The 27107-nt window shown below is 32.2% G+C and overlaps 2 protein-coding genes and 1 long non-coding RNA gene across 10 annotated transcripts in view; all 3 read left to right on the top strand.

Annotated features, from left to right (window-relative positions):
- Window positions 1-4730, top strand: part of LOC143065153 (uncharacterized) — a 31658-nt gene extending 26928 nt beyond the window's left edge. Inside the window, exons 4-6 of one of the 2 annotated variants that reach the window (XM_076238542.1) lie at window positions 397-565; window positions 2147-2174; window positions 3469-4730. In XM_076238542.1, coding sequence (XP_076094657.1) covers window positions 397-565; window positions 2147-2154 — 177 coding nt within the window. In that variant the 3' untranslated portion in view covers window positions 2155-2174; window positions 3469-4730. The remainder of the gene's footprint in view (window positions 1-396; window positions 566-2146; window positions 2175-3468) is intronic. The other variant, XM_076238543.1, reaches the window with a different exon arrangement.
- An 8014-nt stretch (window positions 4731-12744) lies between these two features.
- LOC143062477 (uncharacterized) lies at window positions 12745-15718 on the top strand. The gene is made up of 3 exons (XR_012974773.1): window positions 12745-12955; window positions 13760-13788; window positions 15347-15718. It is a non-coding gene; the product is annotated as an uncharacterized LOC143062477 (long non-coding RNA).
- Window positions 15719-21402: 5684 nt separating this feature from the next.
- The window catches only part of LOC143065155 (uncharacterized), a 33262-nt gene continuing 27557 nt past the window's right edge, over window positions 21403-27107 (top strand). For 5 of the 7 annotated variants that reach the window (XM_076238546.1, XM_076238552.1, XM_076238550.1 and 2 more), the window contains exon 1: window positions 21403-21479. The gene's annotated coding sequence lies outside the window, so the exon portion shown is untranslated. Of the gene's footprint in view, window positions 21577-26496; window positions 26620-27107 lie in introns of those variants that run through there. The other 2 variants (XM_076238547.1, XM_076238549.1) reach the window with 2 other exon arrangements.

A 27107-nucleotide genomic window follows, 5' to 3' on the forward strand; every position in this document is an offset into this window, starting at 1 on the left:
TACTTGAATTGTCCTGGACCTCACTTCTGCGATGGGTACATGTTAATGGAATCCTTCTCTGAATACGGGACAAACATATTAGTAGTGGTAGACCCCAATGACCAAAGATCTTCAATTTATACCGAATATTGACTGTCAAAAAAAATGCTAACATTCCAATTTTCAATAACAGTTAACAGCAAATACATTATCACAATAACAGATAACAAAAAAAAAAACTAAAAGCCCAATAACAGCTAACAAAGAATAAGACAATAACAGCTAACAGCAAATATATTCTCAAAATAACAGATAACAAAGAATTAAATTGCCCCATAACAGCATAACAGTTAAACCCCTTGCCCCCCTTAAAAGTGTACTCCTTAAAGAATTTATTTATGTCATTTCTAATTTCAGTTGGAAAAGGAAGGCAAAATCAACAAATACGTGCTAGAGAAGGAATCGATTGAAGACGAAACAGACAACGAAGAGAACACCGGAACTGTTGACAAGAGAAACCGACATTTGCGATTGTGTCTTCGACGAAACGGAAGCAGTTACATTCCATACCCATGCTGGAGACGAGGTATATAAATATGGTCTTTACTTAAACTAAATGCAGTTTATGCTACTTTCATCAATTTTCTGTTAAATGTGACCGAAAAATGATCTCTATGCTCTCAATTCTCAATATGCTTTTTCATTTTAATTAGTATGTTTGAAAGGATTGATTATAAAATATACTTTTATATATTTTTGGTAGCACAATTTTTACCTTAATTGACAAGTTGATATAATAAAAGATAATGTTTACAATACGCATTTTTACCATTCATAAAAACAGTGAAATTCTTCATAGTTTTTAATCTGATGAAAGCGAAACATACTGAGGAAAGTACAGATGCACCAGGATGCTGTTAATTAGTTTTGTTATTGAAGTGGACTAAAATTCTCTCATGTGTGTATCAAATTAAATGATAAAAAATATTGATTACCGCATACTATCACAGTTTAATCACAGTAATAGTAAAAAAAGTACATTTAGATTTTCCTCTCCGGTCATGTTTGTTTGACGTCATTTTATTTATACCTTAGATTTTTAATCAACTAAAAGCTTACTCCATGAAATAAGTCCAACCGAGAGATAATTGTCGAAATTCATCCCGATCTGATACAATCAATACAAGTACATATAAAATACATATAGATGCAATAACAATGATTCTTATCTTAACATCATCTCAATCTACTTATGTCTCCATGAATCCAAATAATTCATTTATCATACGGAGAGGGTACTTTAATAGCATTTTACACTACTCATTCTATTTTGTAAAATATGATATCAAATCAATGGATCAATGGACGTCATACCGGCTTAATTTTCATCATACACGATTACAATTCATCACAATGCTAAAATGAAAAACTCACATTGTTGGACGACTTCCTCATAGTATTGGAATATTCTGCGAATGAAAGGAGATGTAGTCCATTAGTCATAAACCTAAAAACTAAACTTCACATTAAAAGGTCAATTTTAGGTCATAAATCATATGGCAAGTGACTTAGTAATGTATCAAGACGGGCAAATATGCCACCTCAATATACCTCTGGCACTGTATCAAAGCTAGTCTCAAAAAATAAAATCACAAAATTACTGAACTTTGAGGAAACCCTGATCATATGGCAAAATCTAAAATTGAAACACATCAATCGAATGGACAACAACTGTCATATTCCTGACTTGGTACAGGCATTTCCTTATGTAGACAATGATGGATTAAACCTGGTTTTATAGCTAGCTAAACCTTTCTTTTGTATAACAGTTTTATAAAATTCCATTATATTGACAATGATGTGTGAACAAAAGAAACAGACATAATAAGTAAAAACGTCCAAAAAAAAGGGGTACATCAGTCAATGTTATATTATAATATTAATCACTATAAAGACAAACAACCATTTACTATTCTTATCAATGATAAATCAAAACAATAAGAAACGAAACAAAGTATTGATAAAAAAAAATATTTGATGTTGTAAATGATGCAATTTTGTTTTACTAAAAGTGAAAAAAAAACCAATGGAGGAATCGGTCATAGGTCAGAGAGAATACGATCTATATACGACCTACTTTTTACTTATTCATTTTCTTCTAACATAGGTCAATAAGACCTCTACGGATTATTAAGGTAGATATTTGAAAAGAGTAGATTTCCATCATAATGTACATGTCAACTGATAAAGGCTGCTTTCATTGGGAAAATATATGGATGAAAATGTTTTCGTTTAGACTGCAACAAAATTAACTAAGATAAATATTAAAAAACACTTTTAAAAAAGAGCATATGTTGAAATGGTTGTGAGATGCAAATCTACTTTTAATCCCTCTCCACACGTCAGCACAAGTAGACAGAATAATACCATGATCGTTCCTTACTAACAGCTAATAGCACTTAGTAATATCACATTTGTTTATAGTCTTTAGTCTTTCAACTCCTTTTTGCACATTTTGATAAACCCCTAATTGTATGCACTGATAACTTTTATCATTTATATTTGTGTTTAACAAATATATGATACTTTGATCTTAAAGAGATTCAATTGATAAGAGTGTGTACAGGTGTATACATTTGAAAACGTCGATTTTGATTATTGTTGAATGCCACCGGGGATCTATTAGTTGCTAACATTTTCGTCATTTGATGTCAGATAGATTTTTTTTTATCTTATTAGCAATCATATCGTATCCTTTAATTTGTTTATATACTTAATTTTGCGGTGAAATGAAAATCAATTCATTATTCGTTTCTTGGAAAAATGAATAGTAATATTGGCATATTATTCTGATAATTATGTTATAGTCTCATCATGATTAAAGGAGTACATTTGATATTTTAATTGACCTTAATTGGTCGTGTTGACAACTTTATGGCAAGTGTCACTGCATTCAATTGATTTGTAAAGCGATATTAAAAAGATATTTACATGATTTACGTGTGCTTAACACGTGTTTGCCTCATAAATCAGGTACTCTAGGGACCGAAAATCTTTGACGATATAAATATTAAACGTTGAAGAGTATCGGTTGTTGGTTTAAACCGCAGTTTAAGTTAAAGTTTTGGAAGTGTTCGTCTTGTTTGTGGATATTTGTGGATATTTGTCTATCTAATTGTCATAAAAACACTATGATTTCATAATAGCTTATTCTGTTATCCAGCGGTAGACGATGGCTGTTGTCTGCTTTATTTGTTATCGTTTATTCTTGTAGTATATATACTGGTGTAAACTATCGAACGATGACCTGTTTTACCAATTGTTCACATCTCTTTCCTTTTTCTAGATCTCTGGAAAAGCTGTCTTATTGGCAATCATTCTACGTCTGCTTATTTTAATGTAAAAATACATTTGTTATTTTTCTTTTGAAAAAATAAATTTTTTACCATTATAATATCTGATAAATAAAAAAATATTTTATTTTCACAGGTTAAAGTTCACTTGGACTACAGATACTCACGTTCTACATATCGGAGTAATATACAATAGGGAGAAATAGTTTTCTTATTACATTGGATCAGGAATATACATGATAGATTTTTATTTTTAAAGGAACAAATGTTGTTTTACAATTATTTTGTTTTTGCAATTATTTTTAACAATTTTTCTACATGTACATAGTATAATACACACATGATCACCTACAGTGTAAGACACAACAAGGAATTAAATCAGGGTTGTTTGTTTCTGAAATATTTTTATATCGTTCATGAATGAACACTTTAAATAATTGTGAAGGGACAATGCATATTCTAAATTACTTATGTGAAACATATTCCTGTATTTCAACTAAAAGTTTAATTCTAATTTCATAATATTTTAAGCATAAATGTGTGAATAATAATTTTGGTTTTTTATCAGATTTTCTTCATTATCCAAAAAAATCTAAAACAATTAATGTTGTATACATATTTTTGTTTTAGACTCTTAACCTCACTTTCTATAGCGATGTCACTACAGAAAGTAATTAACATTTAAAAACCGTAATTATTATTGTCTATATACGCTTTCATCAGGATTATTCTTGTCTTAAAACAAATGATTGCAGTAAATTGAGTTTTATATGTCAATAAATGACAAATTAATTCTTTGATATGAATTTCATTAGAATTTCATGCTTTATATAATCTTATAACTATTTCTAAATGATACAACCTAAACGCAATAAGTTTTATTGCACGTCGACCAACTAAAATTAATCAATTAAAAAGAGCTAAACGAGTCATTCCATATTGAAAAAAAAAAACATGCATTCACTAATGTGTATTGAAACATATTGTGATGAGTAATATAGTTTTTATATAGAATGTGATGATAAAAGTTATGAAAAAACATATGAATATTTAATAATTGCTATGAATTTATTGACGTGCAATGTAACTTTATGCCAGTTGAGTTTTGCGTAGGACTAAGCATTATATGTTACGCTCGATTACATGATTTGAATCTTGTATATTCTGGTTGTTACGTCATTATAGGTAAAAAAAATATATAAAGAAAACAATCTAATATAAAGAAATTATTAATAGAGGTTAAAATCAATGGTCGTTTCTCTTGCATAAACATATCAGCTTAATACTTTGAAATGTCTGTTTTTTCTGCGGTTTTTACGACAATGTATCTATTTTCATCATCACTAAATGTAAAATTTGTTTGGAAATAAAATCTCTCACATAAAATTCATTCTTTGGTTCATTTGTTGTGTCATTTGTTCGTATCTTTGGGATTTATTGCTGAAGGACATCACTTTGTTGACCAATATAAGTATCAAATTCAGAGATTGAGAATTTTCTACATTTTAGACATTCAATAAACACATTGAAAAAGTTGGTTCTGCTTTGTTTCACATAATTATACAAATTGCCATTGTAGATACAAGTATCTTGTCTTACGGATAGATAAATTGTATCTTCTAAAAATCAATTCTGTTTCAAACAAAACATTCTTTGAAACTTACATTATCAAGATGATTTCTTTCTTCGTTGACAACATACTTGTTATGTTTTGAGGACTTGTTTTCAACAAACAATCGTCATTTTCACTGGAATCAACTGTGCTTCTATTCTTTTCAAGCCGAAAACAGATACTTTTTTTCGAATAAAGAAAAGAATTTAGCAGTATGCTTTGACTTCACTTTGCGCTATATAGATGATGTTCTCTCACCAATTTTTTCAAACATGATGAATATGTTAAAAGCATCTTTCTATCAAACTTGAGATAAAGGATACAGCAAATACAGTGAAGTCTGTATCCTATCTTGACTTACATCTATAAATTGACAATGGGTGTCAGTGGAGAACAAAACTTTACGAAGAAAAGGATGATTTCAGCGTCTAAATATAAACTTTATATTTCTTTGTAGCAGTATTCCAGCAGCGCAGGAATAAAGAGTATATATCTCATATTTGATACAATATTCCAAAAACAAGGTATATAAAAAAGGACATCAACATCAAGTTTTAGAAAATCTGTATTTCTCCTTACCGCTTTATTTCATGATGTAAGTGCGAATTATTTTTTTTATTTTATGTTACTATCATTTATTTCTTCTAAGTTGATTTTCTTTCTTCGTATTCAACCAAAAATATTTGCATTATACAGTAACTTACCTTATAAAATAAATAGCAAACACTTGATAGTATGGCTGAAGCTTTTCATATAATGTAAACATGAAAACTAAGCTTTATCCATGCAGGCATGGACTAAGGCAACTAATGTTGATTTCCATTTTTATTTAATAACTTGTTGTTCATAGTATTTCCTAACATGCTTCCCTCTACAGACGCTATTTCGAGTTTGTAAACCGTTATGAAAAAAGAAAAATCACAAAAACACTGAATCTGAACGAAAATTCAAAACGGAAAGTCTCCAATCAAAGGTTAAAATAAAAATATAAAACACATCAAACGAATGTAACGGAACTGTCATAGTCCTGACTTGGTACAAGCATTTTGAAATAGAATATCTCTTTCACCATTGTTCACAGGTGACAACGGTTTTATGTACTGTTTGTCTGTTGACGTTGTCGGTTCATTTCCCAAATATGAGTGTGAATGTCCTTTTTGTATCTTTTGCATCTTTTTTTTTATGGTTTACTTATATATACTCTACATAGAAGGTCGATTTGGGTATGGGTGAAGGACTTTGTCTGTCAATGAAACATGAGTGTATGTTAAATAGCAGTAAACTTTTTGCCTGAACAAGCCACATACGGCAGATTTTCTTTTATGTACTAAGATCGTATTACTATCTATTTGAGAGTCATCCCAATATATCTAAATAGGCGACTAAGTGTTCATGTAGCGGTGATTTATCGTTCGTTCTTGCCAGGGAAGGAGTTCTCACAAAATCCCAGTACGTCTTTTGAATGTTATTCAGAACAATGTAAGCGACCGTTATGGAAAACTAACAACTACAAAATCCTAATCATAACTAATGTGAGGGTTTTTTTTATCTGCTACACGAATCGTGGTAGAAGTCCTTTCATTTGTAGCATTTAAGTAGCACATATGTAATTGTATGTTTCTTTATATTATGCTTTATTTTTATTAGTTTATCACAGATGACACAATGGAGAACAACCATATGAAACGATTCTATAACAATTTTATGCTACCTATCAGTTAATGATTTACATTTCATTTAGAGCTGTCGTTTGTCTTTTTATTTTGTTTCATTTTCCTTTTCATATTTTTACTGTGTGTTTTTTTTATTATTATTAATAATAATTTTTCTATATACCTATGTATAGATATTTCATTGTAACACAGTCAACCCTGTTCGTCATAGTTTCATATAATTACTAGTCCAAATGTATTACAACGAAACCTTGATGGTTACATTTTGTATACCCACTTCAACCATTGATGTAATGCATATTCAATTTGAGGACAAGTAAAGCCAATTATAGATTAATGAGATAGGACATACAGTTTGGAATTCTAGCGAACAAAAATGTTATTTCGGATAGGAAAAGTAATTTTGTATAGATGCGAGTTAGCCATGGACCCCATAATTCTTGTAGTGATGACCTTTCTTGCCATGCTCGTGTCTATTAAACAAAACATCTCAACTCCAAGTGGACATCTAACACATCTAAACTATTAGTCCTCAGCATGGGGTCTACAACATGAGATGTTTTGATGTCTTTTTTTTATCATTGGGATCAACAAATACTATAAGATATAAAACACCAATTCGTTCTTTGGTGACTCTTCTAGCGACCACCCAGAAAAAGGTTGCAAAATTCAATTAAAATAAAGAAATTAATTAATTTCAATGAACCATGTATGGCACTAATTTCAAATGTTTACATTGAAATAATTTTGCACATATTTAACTACTTCACTGCAAAATACTTTCATAAACTATAAGAACAATTTCATTTCAATGAAATGATAAATGGTACATTTATGACCGGACAATTTGAACAGTGCAATGAAATAAGTTTTTGAACAACATTGTAGTTATTCAATTGATTTAATGTATATTTAGGTTTTGCATTTATTTTATTATTCTAGACTATGTCGTAAATTTAGGCATAAGTGTTTTACACGGATTATGTGTCATAATCTTGAACAAAGGTCTTAAATGCATTTACTCTATTTATTTCGTTATTTGTTCTCTGTGACAGTTTGGACTATAATTTACAAATACGTGTCGGACACTAATTACTCTTTTAATCTATTGTAATTTCTAATTTGTCATCTGTTAATCTGCTTAATCCTTTAATTGATTGTGCTTATATATATATTGTTATTGTTTGTATGCTACTTTACATTTAGTTTGGAGTTTGTTGTTCGGTCTTACCGGACTGCTGAAATAAAAGTTTAAGGAGCGAAATCTTCCTTCTTGATTTACATTTAGCCGGTATACTCTTTACTTAATTTTTTTGCGACAATTCTCTACTTATAAAGATATTTTTCGCTGGAATCTGCTGATAATCAAAGTCCTGTGTCTGTGATTCGCTATGGTGGAGTTGACCAGTGCATAGAAAAAACGTCGCTCAGTCATTTTAATATTCAAATTACAGTATCACATTGCGTCAGCTGAGAATGACAATCATGACACCTTCAAAGCGACAAAGGATTGAGCAAGAACGTATTGACTTCTATTTCAGTATTCCACCAAACAGAAAGTAATACTCTATATATATTGACTATTACACTCTCATGACAAAAAAGTTCCACAGCAATATTAAACATCTACGAAAACATGCTTAACCCCAAACGCCCCAGCCTATTCTTAAAATAACATAGCTGAATAATGATCCCCAGTCAGTATAAGCTCTCTATATATTTAAAGTCTAATGTACGAACAATTTGATTTGAGGAGACAGTCTTAGATATTTGAAAAAAAATTACTCTGATTTTTGCCTTAAACAAAAATTCTGGTCGTGTCTGGATTAAAAACAATAATCTTGTCCACTTTTTTGCTATTAAAAACGAAAATTTCCAACAGAATTATTAAGCATTCAATGAACATGATGAATAAAAACGGGCATATTTTCTGGCAGGAGTTTGCATGTCTGACCGGAATGTCTGTTTCGCCGAACTGATATATTGAATACTTTATTCAAGACTAGACTGCAACCTGCCTGCTTGGTGTGGCCATTATGTCTCCATGTGTCGGCCGTCAATCATAAATTCGTTGTCATTTCAGAATCATTATTAGCCTTTGGTTGATTTGAAACCCCTCACTTCTCTTAATTTTGTTGGGTGAAATATATCCACCAAACATTTGGATAAAAATTGCTTGTTTGTCTTTTTTAACTCGTGACTGTCGTATTTTAAATCTAATCAAAAAGCCCGGCGTATATCTTGTTTACAACAGGTTATGATAAACTTATAACTTACAACTAACCGGCGAGAATTTTCCATGTCTATTTTTAACTGATAAGTCCAATGCACATCAAATTTATTAGAACATACTTTGGATCCATACTGATAGTATCATTTTATGAAAGACAATTAATAGGGAGAATACAGCATCGAAAATATCCAACCCTTACACTTTACAGCAACTTCAAAACATACATGCCCCACGCCAGGAACCGTTTAAAAAGTGCATACTACACTTTATATTTCATGTTTTAGCCCCAAAAAGGTTAAAAAAAAAAAGTTAAAAACTTCGCCCCCCTTTTTCAAAATCCTGGATCTGCCCCTGATTCAACACAAGTTTTAGTACTTAAAGAATTTCTAAATACCGTGAAACAAGTTATTGTTTGCAGAATAACGTATGGACATATTTCAATAGCTTCAGGAAAGTATACTCGAGAAAATTACTTACTTTTTTTGCGATTAAAGTCCAATTTCGATAGACTACTTTCATAAATATTTGTTTAAAGGTTTCATAAATACACTAAGATTATGACACTCTTCCGACATGATGCAAGGTAAGCTGCCTTTCAATCTTGATGTTGCAATAGTCAATCCAGTGTTATGTAATTTTAACATCATAAAAAGTAGACAAGTTTTCACTTTATTTGCATTAACCGATTCATTCCCAGTTGTTGACAAAAGTATACCATTTATACCTAAACAGACAATACTAAGATGGGCATTTGTATTCAGATATAGGAAGATGTGGTATGAGACAACTTTCCATCCAGGTCACAATTTATAAAAGTAAACCAATATAGATCAAGGTGTATTATACATGTATTATAACACCTGTTGCTAAAATTGGTTGATTGGTTCTTTATATGTGATGCATCATTTCAGAAGAGTGCCATAATCTTAATGTATTTATAAAACCCTTCAACAAATATTTAATGACAGTCATGAAAGTAATCTTTTGCAAATTGGACTTTAATCGCCAAATAAATAGGTAATTTCTCTCGAGTATGCTTTCCTGAAGCTATTGGAATCTGTCCATACGGTAATCTGCAAACAATGAATTGTCTCACATTTAAAAAAAAAAAGATGTATATTCTATGTGTAAACAGGCATATCATGAGGTATGATCGCAGCTATTACTGGAAACATGGATAAAAATAGTATTTACAATTAAAAATTAATGATTAATAAGTCTAAGTAAACTCACGAGAAAAAAAATAAATCCATATATATTTTCAATAAATACAATTTATTTGCTTTGGGAATATTTTACTTAGTTGGTCATGCATTTTATAAATATTTAATTACAATGTTGTTCAAATGTGTCAATTACAAATAAATGCGAATGTTTATGAGAAAAATCGAATTGACGGAATATTGTCCTTTCAGTTTTATAGCAAATATGAAATAGTTACAAAATCAATAAAACAAATGTTATGATTAAAATGGTTTACAGAGGAGCAAATTCCATAACACATTACAGTCAATGAAGTACATCGATCACTTTTGTCAAACTAATTTTTGTAAATGAAACTATTGTTTAGTAAAACCGGAATATATTTTGAGGAGAGTTTTACTTTAGTATCATTTTAACTTATAAGATGTTATTGCTCATTCGTATCAGTGAATTGTGAAAATCAAAACCCTACAAGACGGTCTAATCCTTTCTTGTGACCTGAATAGCTTTTATTTTATTTGAGAAATCACCAATTCAAATTGACTATTTGAACTCTTAAAGTACAATGGTTATTATTTCACGCATTTTCAGTGCAACACACACACACACACACACACACACACACACACACACAAATTAATTGAACAATTGTTTTGGTGAGGTTCTTGTTGCTCAGTCTAAGTTTTCTTATGGTTTTGTACTTTTGTTTGACTGTTTGTCTTTTTTTGACCATGGCGTTGTAGGTTTATTTTTGACTTTTTTTGTTATCTTTCGTCATGTTCGTTTCATCTTTGGACCAGCAACGTGAGTCGACCATGATGAATAGAGTGGATTCCAGATTCCAGATTGCAGCTAGTGGATATGTTAGATATCAATAGTTTTTTAGCGTTGCAGAGCCTACACGAGACATTGGCGTCAATCTGACCACCGTATTTATACATCCTGCACAGCCAAATGGAGGCTTGTTTAACATGGGTTTTTATGAAGGATGGGAGAAGTCCAGGTGACAAAATTTCAAAACTCTAGTTAATCCCTTGTGTTTCAGTTATTACAAATAAGTTAATTCTTTAAGCATATCTCAGTTACGGGCTTTTTATACTTTATCTATACATTGTAATGAAATCCAAACTCTATCTCCGATTAACTGTATGAAGAAAGACAACCTAATTTCCTTATAAATACATAATATTCATCCCTCTGTTAATTCTTAAAAGCGTAACGATATTTATCTTTTTGCTCCCTTCAATATGAGAATAGAAATGTTTTTTTTTAAACTATCTAGACTTTCTGGTGAAGGTTATTCCCACAACAAAGTCATACATACTGAAATCGAGATCGTACGGGTTTTATTTTACTTTAAAGATGAGAATGAATGTGGTTATCTGCACTTGTTTTCCATAAAATCAGTATGAAAACAGTACTGAATTTATAGAATTAGTTATTGGAAAGTTTTTGTTTTATGATAAACAGTACTGAAATATTAGAAAGTAAAACATTTACCAAACAAATGGGTAAATTCGGGATATTCCGCACTCCGGCACAGGAAGAAAAAGAAGAAGAAGCTACCCAATATCCTGGATATACCTTAACCATCAGCATATGGTTTACATTGTACATTTCACTTACTTACTGATTTGTATTTCCCCTATCCTAATACTGGTAACCCAGAGGACATTAAACCAATGGATCTAAAATAGTAAAGCTGAAGTCATCGAACTAGAACTTTTCATGGACATCATCATAATTTGGTTAACCGTTATCGAATAACTGAGCCACAAATGACCATTGATATATGCCTCTTGAAGTAATGTCTACCTTAACTTGGTTTTTACATTTTAAAATTTGACTTGTTTCGTTGCTTTCTTCTTTATCATTGTTGTGTTTCTCTGGGTTTCAATTTGTTGGATTTGCTTTTGCTTAATCGAATTATGACTATTTAACAGCGGTAAACTATTGTTGCCTTTGTTTATCTCAACAGTTTTACCTGCAAGGGCCTAACGATGGGTGTCATTAGTGAAACAGGAACTGCTTAATTTTTACCGTATTTGATAGGGTATTCCTACCGTTTCGATAAGAGGGACAATGACGACGTTCTGAAACGAACTGGTGTGGTTATTTGGATAAATGTGTACCTTTCCGGGATTGCTATCTGGGGTTTGTGCTGCTCGTTGTTTAGTTTTTTGTGTAGTGTTGTGTTGACTGTTCGTCGCTTTGTAGCTTTTTTCAAACTGACCCGAATATTGTCTACATAATTAACTATAAGTATCTGAACATTCATGGATTAGTATATCGCCATTATATGGAACAAGAACTACCGATTATCAATATTATCAATAATGATGTCCAGTTTCTATTTAAGATCGTAATGTAAAACAATCGAACTCTAACTGGCTTGGCATCTGCAAATATTATAATAATTTATTTAATCCCAGAACTCATTTCTTAATCTTTTCTTTATAAACTATATTGGTTGTTTCAAGAACTTTCATTTTGTTTTATTTGAAAAGGGTAATCGTCTTAAAAATTCAAATGATCGGTCGCTGAAATATACTATTTTTTTGATCGGTCTTTTATTGTACAATGTTTAAACACAATTTAAACAAAAGTATTTGTTCGATAATGTGCACTTACGTATTTGTTCTTTAGCGCAAGTTTGTGTTTGCCAACAATAATTAATCAATTAACAAATACAAAAATACTTTGGTAAAGTCTATAGTCAATTGAACTCAATTTCTATATAATTGATTACAATTAAAATGTTCAATAATACCAAAGTTCTTTAAACGGTATTACTTTCGACTTGAATAGCATGCATTTTCCTTATTCTATGTTGATATTTTATAAAAGATGTCTAGGATACACTGTGTTATAGTTTTCCTTGTGATTTATGCTACGCGTGCAGGTATGTTAAACTAAATTTCAATAAAACCTATTATGTACAATAAACTTATCATAGATACTCGTGATGAACTACTAAAAAAAGTTAAAACGGCTAAAAAAAAGTTAAAAGTTGAAGAGCATTGACGATTCAAAATTCTGAAAGATCATGAGGGAGAAATCTTCAGTGTTTTAAAATATTCAAATTTAAATAAACAGTTCATTTATAATTTTAACCATATCAAAGATCATTCATAATTGTCAACACAGAAGTGTTGACTGCTGGGCATATGATACCTTCGGAGAGGATCTCCATCATCAAAGGTTTCAAACCAATGGGTGTAAATAAACTCTGCATAGAAATCAGGCTTAAAATTGTGTTCGGAAAACACATTTTTGTCTTAAAAATACCAATCAATGACGCTCGAGGCAAACAAGTTTTAAAAATGCTCAATGAAAGTTCGAGTTTCGAAAGGTTTTGCCAAATACAGAAAAAGTAATCAATTCCTGTGGTAGAAATCTTTAGTATTTTGAAAAAAAATAAATTTCTATAGATATGTGTTTCAATGATTATGACGTTATCCATTATAATTCATGTCAACACAAAAGTATTGGCTCTAGGGTTGGTCATACCCTCGGGGAGGAAATCTCTTCTAGCATAAAAATGGTATAACATTATCATATTAATAATAATGATAATAACAACAATATATCAATAACAACAATAGTTATTGATTAACAATGAGCATACGCACACACAGAGAAAAAAATAGTTTAAAAACATAATTTTAAATAAAACGTGATATTACAAATATACGATTTATTGCAGCTTCAATTTCGACGTCGGCACCTGAAAGAGTAAGTTAACATTTAGAAATACTTTAAAGAATATTTATACGATGAATAAAAATTTTGTTTAAAAAAAGAGATGTTAATTTGTAAAATGTGGTGCAGGTATGATTGTCCATGAGATAACTCTCCACCAGAGACCAAAATGACATCTATGGGTTATCATATGGCCTTCAACACTGACCATAACTCAAATATCGTACAGCAAGCAATACAAGGCACCGATATGACAAATGTAAACCATTCAAACACTAAAATTAGTGTATGTACAAAATAATACAAAATAAATTGGTAAACAACAACAAAAACCAACCATTGAAAAACAGGCAAAAAGACACATGCAGCGTGTACGGGGCGCCGAACGGGACACTTGCGGTTTTGTACTCGAAATTCAATTTTGTACGGACAAAAGTGAGTTTTGTTCAACAAAAATGAGTTCAGTTTATCAAAATTTGTAGTATACTACAAATTTTGATTTTGTATGATCTTTCAATTCATTTTTGTATCACAGACTTGACTTGTTAATTACCTAATTTGAAAATTGGGCGACAAAAGTCAATTTTTTATGCATATTAGTTTAGTTTGGATTCTGGGAACTAATTTGCATACAAAATCGACCTTTGTGACACAAAATTGACTTTTATGAGACAAAATACAAAATTGAATTCGTCACAAAATTGAATTTTATCGTCACACAATTGATGTTTCAAATTGTGTTAGTTTCCATATCAGGTAACAAAAGTCAATTTTGCATTCAAATAAGTTAATATTGGCATACCTTTTTGACAAAATTGACTTTTGTCATGACAAAAATGAATTTTGTCTACAAAAAAGAATTTTGTCATTACAAAACTGAAGTTCTCATAAAACAAGTCTGTATCACATAGTTTTGTAACACAAAAATGATTTTGTCATGACAGAATTAAATTTTGTATACACAAAATTGATTTTGATTACAAAAAGTGCAAGTCCCATTCGGCGCCCCGTAGCGTGTATCGTAATCATACAAGGCACCAAAATGAAAATAAAATGCAAAACAATTCAAACAAGAAAATTAACCACCTTATATATCATCGACACAAACAAATACTTGTTTGATTATCCCTTAGGTATCTTTCGCCTCTTTTTTTCTAATTTTCATATATCAATTATATTTCATGTCAGCATAAAAAAAAACCTGACTACATAGTTGGTGATAGATATCACCTGTGACGAAAAATTCACCAAGCAATGGCATTGCCACAGTGCCTATAATAATTCATATAAGTTGGCGCAATAAGGCTTAGTCGATTACGGAGTTTTAGAGCATTAAAGCTCTAATTTTTTTTCGAAAAATATAACAAAATTTTGTTACATGTGGATTATTTGTAATTCAGTTACGCTCACATTCAGTTCATTACAACAACATAGTACATGTGTCGTTGGATTTCTCGTACAAAACTCAATTTTTTTTTCACATACGTATCCTTTAAATCGAACCTGCATTCGTAACCATTTATTTTATACAACAATCACAAGTTCATTGATTTGGTAATTTTATAATATGATTGATAATATTGCGTTGCAGAAATTTGAGGGAACTATATTTGTATCAAGTGCCTCAATAGGAATTTTAATCGGACTACTTTCTGTAACAAGTGTAATTGTCCTGTTTTGTGTAGTATGTCGGCTATGTAACGGATCAACTAAAGAAAAGGAACCAGTGAAAGAAGTGTTTAAACCTGTACCAGAATGCAATGTTCAAATCAAGGAACCAAAACGATTGAAACAGCTAAAGTGGGAAAAGCCTGAATACATTCCATGATATGAATTGTTTAAAGCATAATGCTTTGGATACTATTGTGTACTAGTATACGATTTATACATTTTATTTTTATTTTTTAGTATTTTTGTTGTAGCTGTAAATACTCCCGTTTTGAAGTTTACAGATAAATAAAATGATATGGAAATATGTACATGTTAGTTTTTTTTTTATAATTGTATTTAGTTATCTAATATGTTTTTTTCTTACTGTTCTTTCTAATTTTAAATGCTTTCAACTTTAGTTTGAAAAGACCACTGCAATAACAATAATATGCTTAATATGCATTTTTCATTAATCATGGGAGAATAAATATAATATACATATTGTTTCAACAAATAAGAGTTCAATGAATTTTTTTTTGTAATATTTTCTCACTCTTACATTTTTTAATTTTGGTGAAAAATGTGTGTTTGGAGAATATACGAACAAATTGGTTGTACTCATTCTGACAAGTGAAAATATTATAGACCATGCGTCAGTGATATTTTCCGCATCGGTTTTATTATGGAGGTTCTATTCTAAAAAGGGAAATCACAAAAATAATTAACTCTGAGGAAAATTTAAAGAGGAAATTAAGTCCCTAATTAAATGGCGAAATCAAATTATGCTCAAACACGTCAAACGAATGGATAACAACTGTCATAATTCTGACTTGGTACAGGCATTTTCTTATACATGTAGGAAATGGTGGATTAAAACCTGGTTGTATAGGTAGCGTTACCTCGCAATTGTATATACCTCCTTCATTCTGTTAACCTTCCGACCTCATGTCCGGAGATTAATAAGAAAGACATTGTATTTAGTTTACACAGAAAAAAAAAAACACTGTAGTATCATCAGAAGTAATCACATCTTATAAAAAAAAAAGAGCAGGACGCACATCTTTCTGCAGAAAAGAAATATTACCTAACGGGTATTTTCATTTCATTGGCTTTTCGTGAGATATCAAATACTGCTCATTTAAAAATGTCTTTTGTATGGTTTAACCTGAAACGATAGCCGACGAATGATAAATAAGGGCAACAGTGGTAATTGTTCTGTACCAAGTCAGGAATATAGCAGATGTTATCAAAAAGTTCGTTTCTATGTGTGTTCGCAGTTTTCTGTGTTGCACTTCGGTGTTCCTGTTGTTCCTTTAAATTCAACTTATACTTCTTCTCTTATATGTGATTTATTTCCATCTCAATCAATTTACGACTTTTGAACACCGGTATACTAAATTAAGTTGCCTTTATGTATATACCGCTGTTCAATAGTCACCAATCGATCAAGCAAAAATCGTTCCGGTTCACAAACCAAAACCGAGGGAACACATCAATTATAATAGAAAAACAACGGAACCAAGGAAACATCAAACATTTATTGAGTCAAAATTCAGTATTTTTTCTGAAAATAAATTTCAAACATCTTCATTTACAGTAGCATTTTTGGATAAAGTTTTTTTTTATGTCCCTTTGGTTATACAGGTCTTTCGATGTACATCCTTGCTTTCAAAGATCTGGCTGGAATCGTTCATGATGACTAGCGTAAATCCAGAAAAGCACTTTGGATGCATTAAAATTATCATGTGTTATGCTTTAATTTTTTATGGTAGTATATATGATTAATTCAAAATAAATTGAGCTACAAGTATTTCAGTTTAAAATTGCCATAAAAGTGCGAGATTTGGCTAGCCGCAAACCCAGGTTCAACCCACCATTTTTTCTTAAAATGTCCCTTTCCAAGTCAGGAAAATGGTAGTTGTTATCTTATAGTTCGTTTCTGTGAGTATTGCATTGTCGTTTGTTTTTGTTGCACTTTGAACAGTGTTTCTGTTGTTTCGTTGTTTTTCCTCTTATATGTGATGTGTTCCCTAGGTTTTAGTTTGTAGCCCGGATTTGTTTTCTCACAATCTCGATTCATAGATGTAGGAAGATGTGGTGTTAGTGCCAATGAGACAAGTCTCCATCCAAATAACAATTTATAAAAGTAAACCATTATAGGTCAATATACGGCCTTCAACACGGAGACTTTGCTTACACCGAAAAACAAGCTATAAAGGGCCCCAAAATTACTAGTGTGAAACCATTTAAACGGGAAAACCAACGGTCTAATCTATATATAAAACGAGAAACGAGAAACACGTATAAATTACATAAACAAACGACAACTACTGTACATCAACTTCCTTACTTTGGACAGGTGCAAACATTTGCAGCGGGATTACATGACTTGCGAACAGGATATACTACTGTTGCCTTTATTTATTGTATACAATTTACATATCATCCGCTGAATGTTAAAAGCTAAATGTATAATCAGTAAAACCATAATGCATTTAAGGGTCACTAGCTGTTAAATTGATATTCATCAATGTTAAAAGATAAATATATAATCAGTAAAACCATAATTCATGTAAGGGACACTATTTGTTAAATTGATATTCATCAATTTGCCTAGAATTCTCTTTTTATGAAAGACTTATGAGACTTATGACATACTAAAACGTATATCCAAATAGAAAAAGGACTCTTCTTCTTCTTCTTCTTCTTCCGAAAACGGGAGTAGACTCCTAGGTAGGAGTGTAAAACTTCCCGGAACTTGTGTGCTATGTACGCATGGACTTAATTTAAAATATATGACAAAGAAAAATCGGTAACAATAACATATATACATTATGTACAGTGGCTTTGTAGTTTAATAAGTTGTTGTGGATCCTTCAAATGTTAGAGTGGATATGCCACTTTTGAAGGATTCCAGGGCGTCAGACATACCTATTGCTTCAGGTAGTGAGTTCCAGTCCGAAATAGTGCGAGAATAAAATGAAAATTTATAGAAATCTTTATTTGTTGATATTTGGCTAAATTTATGTTTCCCCCTAGTACGTCTATTAGATATTGTTAAATTGTCCTTAGGAACTTCAACTAACCCCAATTTATTTTATCTAGCTTTTTTTCCTTCCTATTTCTAAATTTTTCCATTCCAATGATTTAATTAAATTTGAAACTGCTCCAGGTGATCTGTCTTTATAATCATTGAAGACAAACCTGGCTGCCTTACGCTGTACCTGCTCAACCTGCATGAGTGATGTGTTGTTTTTTATACGGATCCCAGACAGGGGAAGAGTATTCGACAACTGGACGGACAAGTGATGTGTACGTAAGGTTTTTAACCTTACGTGTGCAGTTTTTCAAGTTCCTACGAAGAAAACCTAAGGTTTTATTTGCCTTACAGGTAATATTGTTTATATGTGTTCCCCAATCAAGATCATGGCTTATAGTTACTCCTACATATTTACTGTCTTTTACTGCTTCTAAAACATGATTGTGCAATATATAATCAAAAGTGGAAGGTTTACTTTTTTTAGAAATATGAATTACATAACACTTCTCAGGATTAAAATTCATTTGCCAGTCCTCTTCCCATTTTACTTAACTAGATAAATCTTTTTGAAGTAATTGTGCATCAGAACTATTATTTACATTTCTATACAATAAACAGTCATCTGCAAAAAGTCTTGCATTGCAAGTTACATGTTCGGGTAGGTCATTAATAAAGAGTAAAAATAATGTTGGGCCTAAAACTGTTCCCTGAGGCACACCAGAGTCAACAGCTAATTTTGAAGATTTAACGCCATTTAATAGTACTTGCTGTTGCCTGTCAGCTAAAAAGTCATTTATCCAATTTAAATTTTGATTTCTAATACCATAAAATTCTAATTTCTGGGCTAATCTTTGATGGGGGACTTTATCGAAAGCTTTCGAAAAATCTAAAAGTATGACATCTATTTGGTTACCATATCCCAATGATTTTGCAATATCTTGTATGCTGATGATAAGTTGGGTCTCACAAGACCTTTTACTTCTAAACCCATGTTGACTATCATTTAATATGTTATTAATTATAAGATGTTTCCTTATGTTGCTTGTTAAAATGTGTTCTAGAATTTTGCAACATATTGCAGTTAATGAAACTGGTCTATAATTAATAGCGTTATGCTTATCACCTTTTTTAAATATTGGTACAACATTAGCCTGCTTCCAATCATTTGAGATTTTACCAGTATCAATAGATTTTTGGAAAAAGAATGTCAAAAATTATGTAAAAAATATGCTAGCAGATTATCAGGGCCAGTGGCTTTGTGTGGATTTAAGTTTTTAAGTAACTTTAATAAGCCATTATTACTAATAAATATGTCTGGCATTGTGGGGTGAGGACTTGTACCTTTATTTGGCATAGAGGAGGTATCTTCGGTAGTAAAAGCCTTTTTAAATTGTTCATTTAGGATGTTAGCTTGTGTATTCGGCTCACTATATAATAAACCATCCTTTCCTCTTAATGATGACACTCCAGATGTTTCTGTTTTTTTGCTTTTTATAAATTGCCAGAAAGATTTAGGTTTTTCTTCTAACTGGGGGCTAATTATTTCTTGCATGTACGTGCTCTGGGCTCTTCTTACTTCTCTTTGAGCAGTAGCTTTTAACTTTTTATATTTATCTTTATGTTCTTGTTTACCAGTCTTTTTAGCTTTGTTGTAAGCTTTACGTTGTTTTTTTTTACATAAATGGTCTATATCCCTATTTGCCCAAGGGTTGGTGTACTTAGATTTAGTTATTTTGCTTGGTACATTATCATCTATTATTTTATTACTACCTTCTTTGAATTTATTATTTATATTTTAGACTTAAATAATAAATGATAATGTATAAACTCAAAACTATATATCAGCATTACGTATGTATTTTAAGTCTAGACGCCATCTGATTAACCATCGATATGACATTCCGAAGACAAATTTATAAATAGATATGGCGAACTCGTGCAATTGGATTTGTCTCGGTCTGTTTCATTTTTTATATCATAAGTTAAATCAATATCCAAATACTCGTTTTTAACTGTGTAAGAATGAGTTTTTATAGATCGCATAAGACAACCAAATAATTACTCTGGTTTCACTTTCAATGTTGACATTATTTTCCCTTTACTAGCTGAAGAGGCCCGGGCCCGTTTATGAATAACCCATCTCTAGCTAACAGTTCTAATAGACGTTTGATGAATACGGACTTAATGAGGTCTAACTTAGTTTTGCAAAATGTTAGAAATTACATTATGATAATTTCGCAAAAATTGAAACGAAAGTGTCTACAAATTTTATTTCAAAAATGTTAATTAATTCGTTGAAAGCCCGGGTTACTCCTTCCGCATGTTCCACTAGCAAATATGTTTGTGAGTTTTCAGGACGAAAACAAAGTAACAATTACTGTATACGTAAAAGGTAGATTTTTCAAAATAAGTCCAATTTGGTTGCTACTGAAACTGTTGATACTTGAGATAAGGGTAGAAGTTTTGTATCATCGAACCAACAAAGAGTTATTGCAATGAGTCTGCAATGATTCGTTAGTATGCATAGCTCATTCTCTGTTTACCCGGTATCTGAAGCACAGTCTTAATCGGACATGGCATGATTGCGTTTTTATAAACACTACACAGCCTAACGGATGCACAACTGGAGCTACGGCTTACAGACGACCGAGAGAAGTATCATAGCTGATTATGACATTTGATTTTAACAACATGAAAAATGGCGCATTTGTCTCCAGTTCCCAATTAAATGTTTTCGATTATTTTGCCATTAATTGTTAACTTACTTACTAACTAACTCATTTTATTCAGTATAAAATCCAATATAAAAGAATCATCGCTGAAATACTTGGTTGTATATTGTTTTGATTTTTTTTACATAAAAGTCTATACCTTTACAGCTTATGTGACTGTAGGCGACCTCGTGTACATATCAAAACGCACCTACTTACTTTTTATTCGGATGTGCTCGGGTCTTTCTCTTGGCTTATGTATACAGTACAGAAAAATCCGAACAAAGAACCCGCCACTTTCTGAAATTTAACTTCTCATCTCTGTAAGTTTCAACTACCGACCTTGATGATCATCCTGTTATAATTGTTTCATCATCTACTAATCAAACTGACAAAAGACAACATATTCATTAAAAAGAGGTAAACGATTAGCAAATGAACGGAAAGCATGTCATAGGAAACGATCGATGTCAACTACCTTTGCCTATTCGGCCCCGATTTTCAGATTATTTTTGTTAATTTTTGTCGAGCATTCGACTTTTGTCGGAAAAGAGACATAGCGATCTTGCATTCCGTCGTTGTCGTCGTCGTCGGCGGCGGCGTCCACAAATACTTCTGCTTCTGCCTGATAATGGCCACAATCAACGAGCTGATTATTATGACATGACTTAGTAGTCCAAATAATTATGACATCTTGAAAGGCTATTATAATTTTTTTCTTTGACACCTTACTTCGCGTCGAAGAAAAAAAATATAATAGCCTTTCAAGACGTCATAATTATTTGGACTAATGACTTAGGTGCGCATACAGACCCTCTCCCCTAGTCCAAATAATTATGACGTCTTGAAAGGCTTATTATTCAGTTAAGCTGCATTATGCGAGCACCCTAGATTTGTGTTCTACCCAATAAATCCTGAAATACTTGCCATTGTTATTATCTAGCCTGCTACTATGTTATATAACTAATTGAACACTTTAATACTTTTTATTCTGGATTACAAAAAAAATGACCAGAAAAACCTTAAATGATCGTCGATTTATCCAAAAGTATTAAAGTTACACATAGGAAGTAGTGCTTATTAAGAATCCTTGTGTAGTTCATTATGACTTGTGCTTTTAGCTAAGATGTCAAAGAACAATTGTTTGAAATTTTTAATCGCCGAAAATCTCTTAAGACAAGTAGTTTAGATTTTCCAAATGACAAAAGTCGTAGGAATATTGTTTGTCATCAATACGTAGTACAACTACGTCAGTAGTCTATTATATAATAAGTTCAACTGTTCATGCTGTTGGCGGCAATTTCAAATTAGAAAAAGAAATTTTTGTAGCTTTTCAATTTGGAGGCAGGTGTGCAATTAGCGGTGGTCCGAGGTCCGTGACCTTCCACTTTTGCAAGCGGAATTTCGACTAGGATAGTTGGTTTCTAGCTACGCCCGACGTAGTCACCTTACATTTGAAAGAAAATAAGAAATTACTTTGCAAACCTTTTCACCATGTTCACCAAAGTCTCCAATTAAACGAGCTAAAAACTTATTTTTATCATTATTATTCATGACGGCGATGTTCATTTTGTTCAACCGCTAGCTTTAAACAGAAAATCGCCGACAAATATTGTATAAATTTGAGTAAAATCGTATCTGATTGACAAAAACAACATTGTAAACACATAACAATTGCGGCCGTGAAGACAAAATTTTACAAAATCGGATCCGATTCCCGAAGCAGATAAGGGTAATTCCGGGTTTGGCGATCATTTACAAAATAAATCCAAGCAGGTGAAAAAATACATCTGTGCATGGTAAATGAATATAAACACTATTATTGTACACCGAAAGATATATGTACAAGAAAGAAATAGCAGAAAAATATTTTATTCAGAAACTCAAAATTACTTTTTGACAAATTTTAATTTAAAAATCCAATACAACGTGACAGCTGGGAACAGTATATCTAACAATATACATGTTCATGGTCACAGTCTAAATTTTCTTTATAAATGATAAATGATGATAATGCATGTGAGATGCTTTTAAAGTGTAAACATATTACTGCAATTTCAAGGAGTTATTTGTTTTTTCTCAATTTTGAAGGGTCAATTAAAGTAGCTGAAAGTTTCATTCTTTATTTTCACAAATAATGCAACTATATTATATATAGTAAATCATATGATATATAGGTGGCATTCTTTGGGCCACTTTACCCACTCCTGTTTGATAACTTGGAAACGGTCGAGCTCCCCACCCCTAAACCATATGAGGGACATATCCAGGATTTTAGGTTAGGAGGGGCGCAAACTTAAATTTTCGCCGAGCAGAGCGAGGCTAAAAAAAAAAATTGAGGGAAAATTATCGGAATATTCTTTATTAAGCTGAGAACAACCCATACTTTGCAAATTTAAGGGGGGTGCAAGCCCGCAACCCTCCCCCGTCTGAATCCGCCCCTGCAATATTCAAGTATAGGACAATATGATAAATAAAAAATGAAATATAGGGGGAGTCCCTGGAGTTACCCCACCCCTTCCTGTTTGAGAACTTGGAAACGGTCGAGATCCACACCCCTTAACCATATATATTCATGTTTGTGACAATATGAAAAATCAAATGAAATATAGGAAGAGTCGCTAGGGGTCACCCAACCCTCCTGTTTTAGAATTTAAAAATGGTCGAGATCCCCATCCCTAAACCATATATATTCATGTATGGGACAATATAACAAATCAGATGAAAGATAGGGGGAGTCCCTGGCCTGAGGTCACTGTTCATCCTCCTGTTTGAGAACTTGGAAATGGTCAAGATCCTTACCCCTAAACCATATATACTCATGTATGGGACAATATAACAAATTAAATGAAATATAGGGAAGTCCCTGTGGTCATCCCAACCCTCCTGTTTGAGAACTTGGAAACGGTCGAGATCCCCACACCAAAACAATATATATTCATATATGAATCAATATAACTAATTAAATGAAATATAGGGGGAGTCCCTTGGGTCACCCTACCCCTCCTGTTTGAGAACTTGGAAACCAATGAGGTCCCCACCCCTAAACCATATATATTCATGTATGGGACAATATAACAAATAAAATGAAATGTAGGGGAAGTCCCTAGGGTCACCCACCCCCAGTGGCGGATCCAGAAATTTTCATAAGTGGGGCCCACTGACTGACCTAAGAGGGGCCCGCTCCAGTCACGCTTCAGTGATTCCCTATATAAGCAACCAATTTTTTCCCAAAAAGGGGGGGGGGCGGGCCCCCTGCCCCCTAAATCCTCTGCCTACCCCTACCTGTTTGAGAACTTGAAAACCGTTGAGATCCCCACCCCTAAATTATATATATTCATATGTATGGGACAAAATAACAAATCATTTACATTTACTATGGGCAAGTCAGTCAGACCTCACCTTTGATCCCTGTTGTAGTGAACATTTGTCTGATTCGTGTCTCATAACTTTTGTACTATAGAACACAAACTCAGTTTTCTTTCCAGGGAAACCAGTCCATTCATACTATTGCATGTTCATACTAAGTCAAATTGAACTTCTAGCAGTCAAATAAAACCAAGGTTAACTACCAAGTAGAACAACTGCAATCATTGGGAACTTGTACCACTGCAGACTCACCATAAAAAATATACATTGATATATGCATTGCTTTTGAAACCTTGATAACATATAAATCATTTGCCTTATTAAATAAATCATTAGATAAACATGAATGTACTATATATGAATGTTTAATGTTGAGGCAACATTGCAACAGTTTTCATAATTACGGTTGCCTTGGTTTTTGGTTAACTGTCTTCAGCGCTTACAGCGCTTTGATATTTTTTTTCTTTGACGCCTTACTTCGATGCCTTTCAAGGCGTCATAATTATTTGGACTACCCCTCCCCCACTCTGTGGTTATAGACTTTAACCACAGAGTGAATATTCACTCTTCACTCTGTGGTTAAAGTTTTACAAATCATCATAACAAATAGACAAATATGGCTGTATTTACATGTCAAAAACTACTCTGAGTACAGGCTTACCTGTCCAGTAGGAAAAGTTTTATTGCCTGGCATCCACTAGATATTTTAAAGTTAAATGCATTTTGTGTTTCAGAAAGATACAATCTCTTTTGGATTTTGATGGGCATTTTTGTTCCTTAATGCATAAGGTGTGAAAATTAACTAAGTTGTGGATTAACTTTGAGATGCTCCCTCATGTAAAAACTGGTTGTTGACTGTCCTTAATTGACATGAACAATAGGTATCTTCACAACTATAGGTGTGTTAAAGAGTTTATCTGAGTCAATGAGTGGACAGTATCAAAGTAATGCAGGTGTTTGTTTATTTTTACACCGTCTGCAGAAAGGAAAATAAAGTGCCCATCCAAAACCAAGAAAGATTTTAAAAATCTTACACACAAAATGCATTTAACCTTTATATATCTAGTGGATGCTAGGCCTTAAAACTTTCCAAACAGTACAGGTAAGTCTGTACACAGAGTAGTTTTTGAGGTGAATAAATGGCCATATTTGTCCATTTGTTATGATGAACCTTAAACTGTCCTGGATTTCTACTAGTCCGAGATTACTCTGACGTCCAACAGTTGTTTTGCTTGACAAGCTGGGGCCCTGGGACGTCATAGCTTGTCCCATATCAAAAAGTGGATATTTGCTCATCCAAGATAGATGCGCTACTAAGTTCCTTTCTTCTAGGGCCAACTGACGGCCTTTGAATTAAATAAATCTTTTATTCACCATATATATGTGGTTTTTGGCTTGATTCTGACCAATGCTTATATTCTAACTATATGTACATGTATATGCCGCTATTATTGTTGTTGTTACCAATTATCAATGATTATGTAAATCAATTGTATCTGATTTTATGCCTTTTATGGGCCCTGTAATTTGGGAAATAAAAATATTCTATTCTATATTCTATTCTATATAAATCGGGCATCAATCTTTTAGTTTTTCATTTATCTCTTCATTTATGTAAGTTTCACCTACCTGCCAACCTTTATTTTTCCATATTTAAACAGTTTTCACATTGAACCCTCAATTTCTGCATTTCAACTTTCATTTTCAAAGATTCTCACGTGACCACGAGAAAAATGTGATGATTTATGCAAATGACCCTAGGTCAATATAAAATACATAATCTAACACCTTCTTCATTTACGATACAAGTAATCTAAATGTCTGAGAGCTTCTGACTGTTATCATGGTTGTCTACTAAATGCTTAATCCGATCTCCTTTAAAAGAGGTGAAAAATCGTGGTTGGCTGCTACAATGTAAATGTTAAACACTGATCTCCTCTAAAGGAGGTGATAATTGCATAAATATTTACATATTTGCGTGTCGAGGTCACTAAGTTTCGTAACTTGACGTCCATTTGAAAATAAAAGTAAAAATGTCTGAAACAATGGGTCACTGTGAAAACTGTTTAAATATGGAAAAATAAAGATTGGCAGGTAGGTGTAACTTACATAAATGAAGAGATAAATGAAAAACTAACAGATTGATGCCCGATTTATATAATTTCATGGCCTCAGTCAGCCCTTGAATCAACATAGCGCATCTATTTTGGACGGGCAAATATCCGCTTTTAGATGTCCCACAGCCCGAGCTTGTCTGGCAAAACAGCCGTTGGACATCAGAGTAATCTCAGACTAGATTTCTACCAAACTTGGACAAGCTGTTTTATGATCATAGATAATATCATGAATATTAATATCCAGAAGTAAATTTTATAAAAATTCAATCCTGTTTTTCCTTATTTTACTAATAAATGGACCGTATTTCTGCCAGGAAAAATTGCATTCACTCTGTGGTTAAAGTCTGGCAGAACCAGAACTTTTCATAAGGGGGGGGGGGGGGAAGGGCGCTGACTGACCTAAGGGGGAAGGCTCCAGTCATGTTTCATTGATTCCCTATATAAACAACCAAATTTTTCCCACGA

This window comes from Mytilus galloprovincialis, chromosome 2, assembly GCF_965363235.1.
Source record: "Mytilus galloprovincialis chromosome 2, xbMytGall1.hap1.1, whole genome shotgun sequence".
NCBI classification, from domain to species: Eukaryota; Metazoa; Mollusca; class Bivalvia; order Mytilida; family Mytilidae; genus Mytilus; species Mytilus galloprovincialis.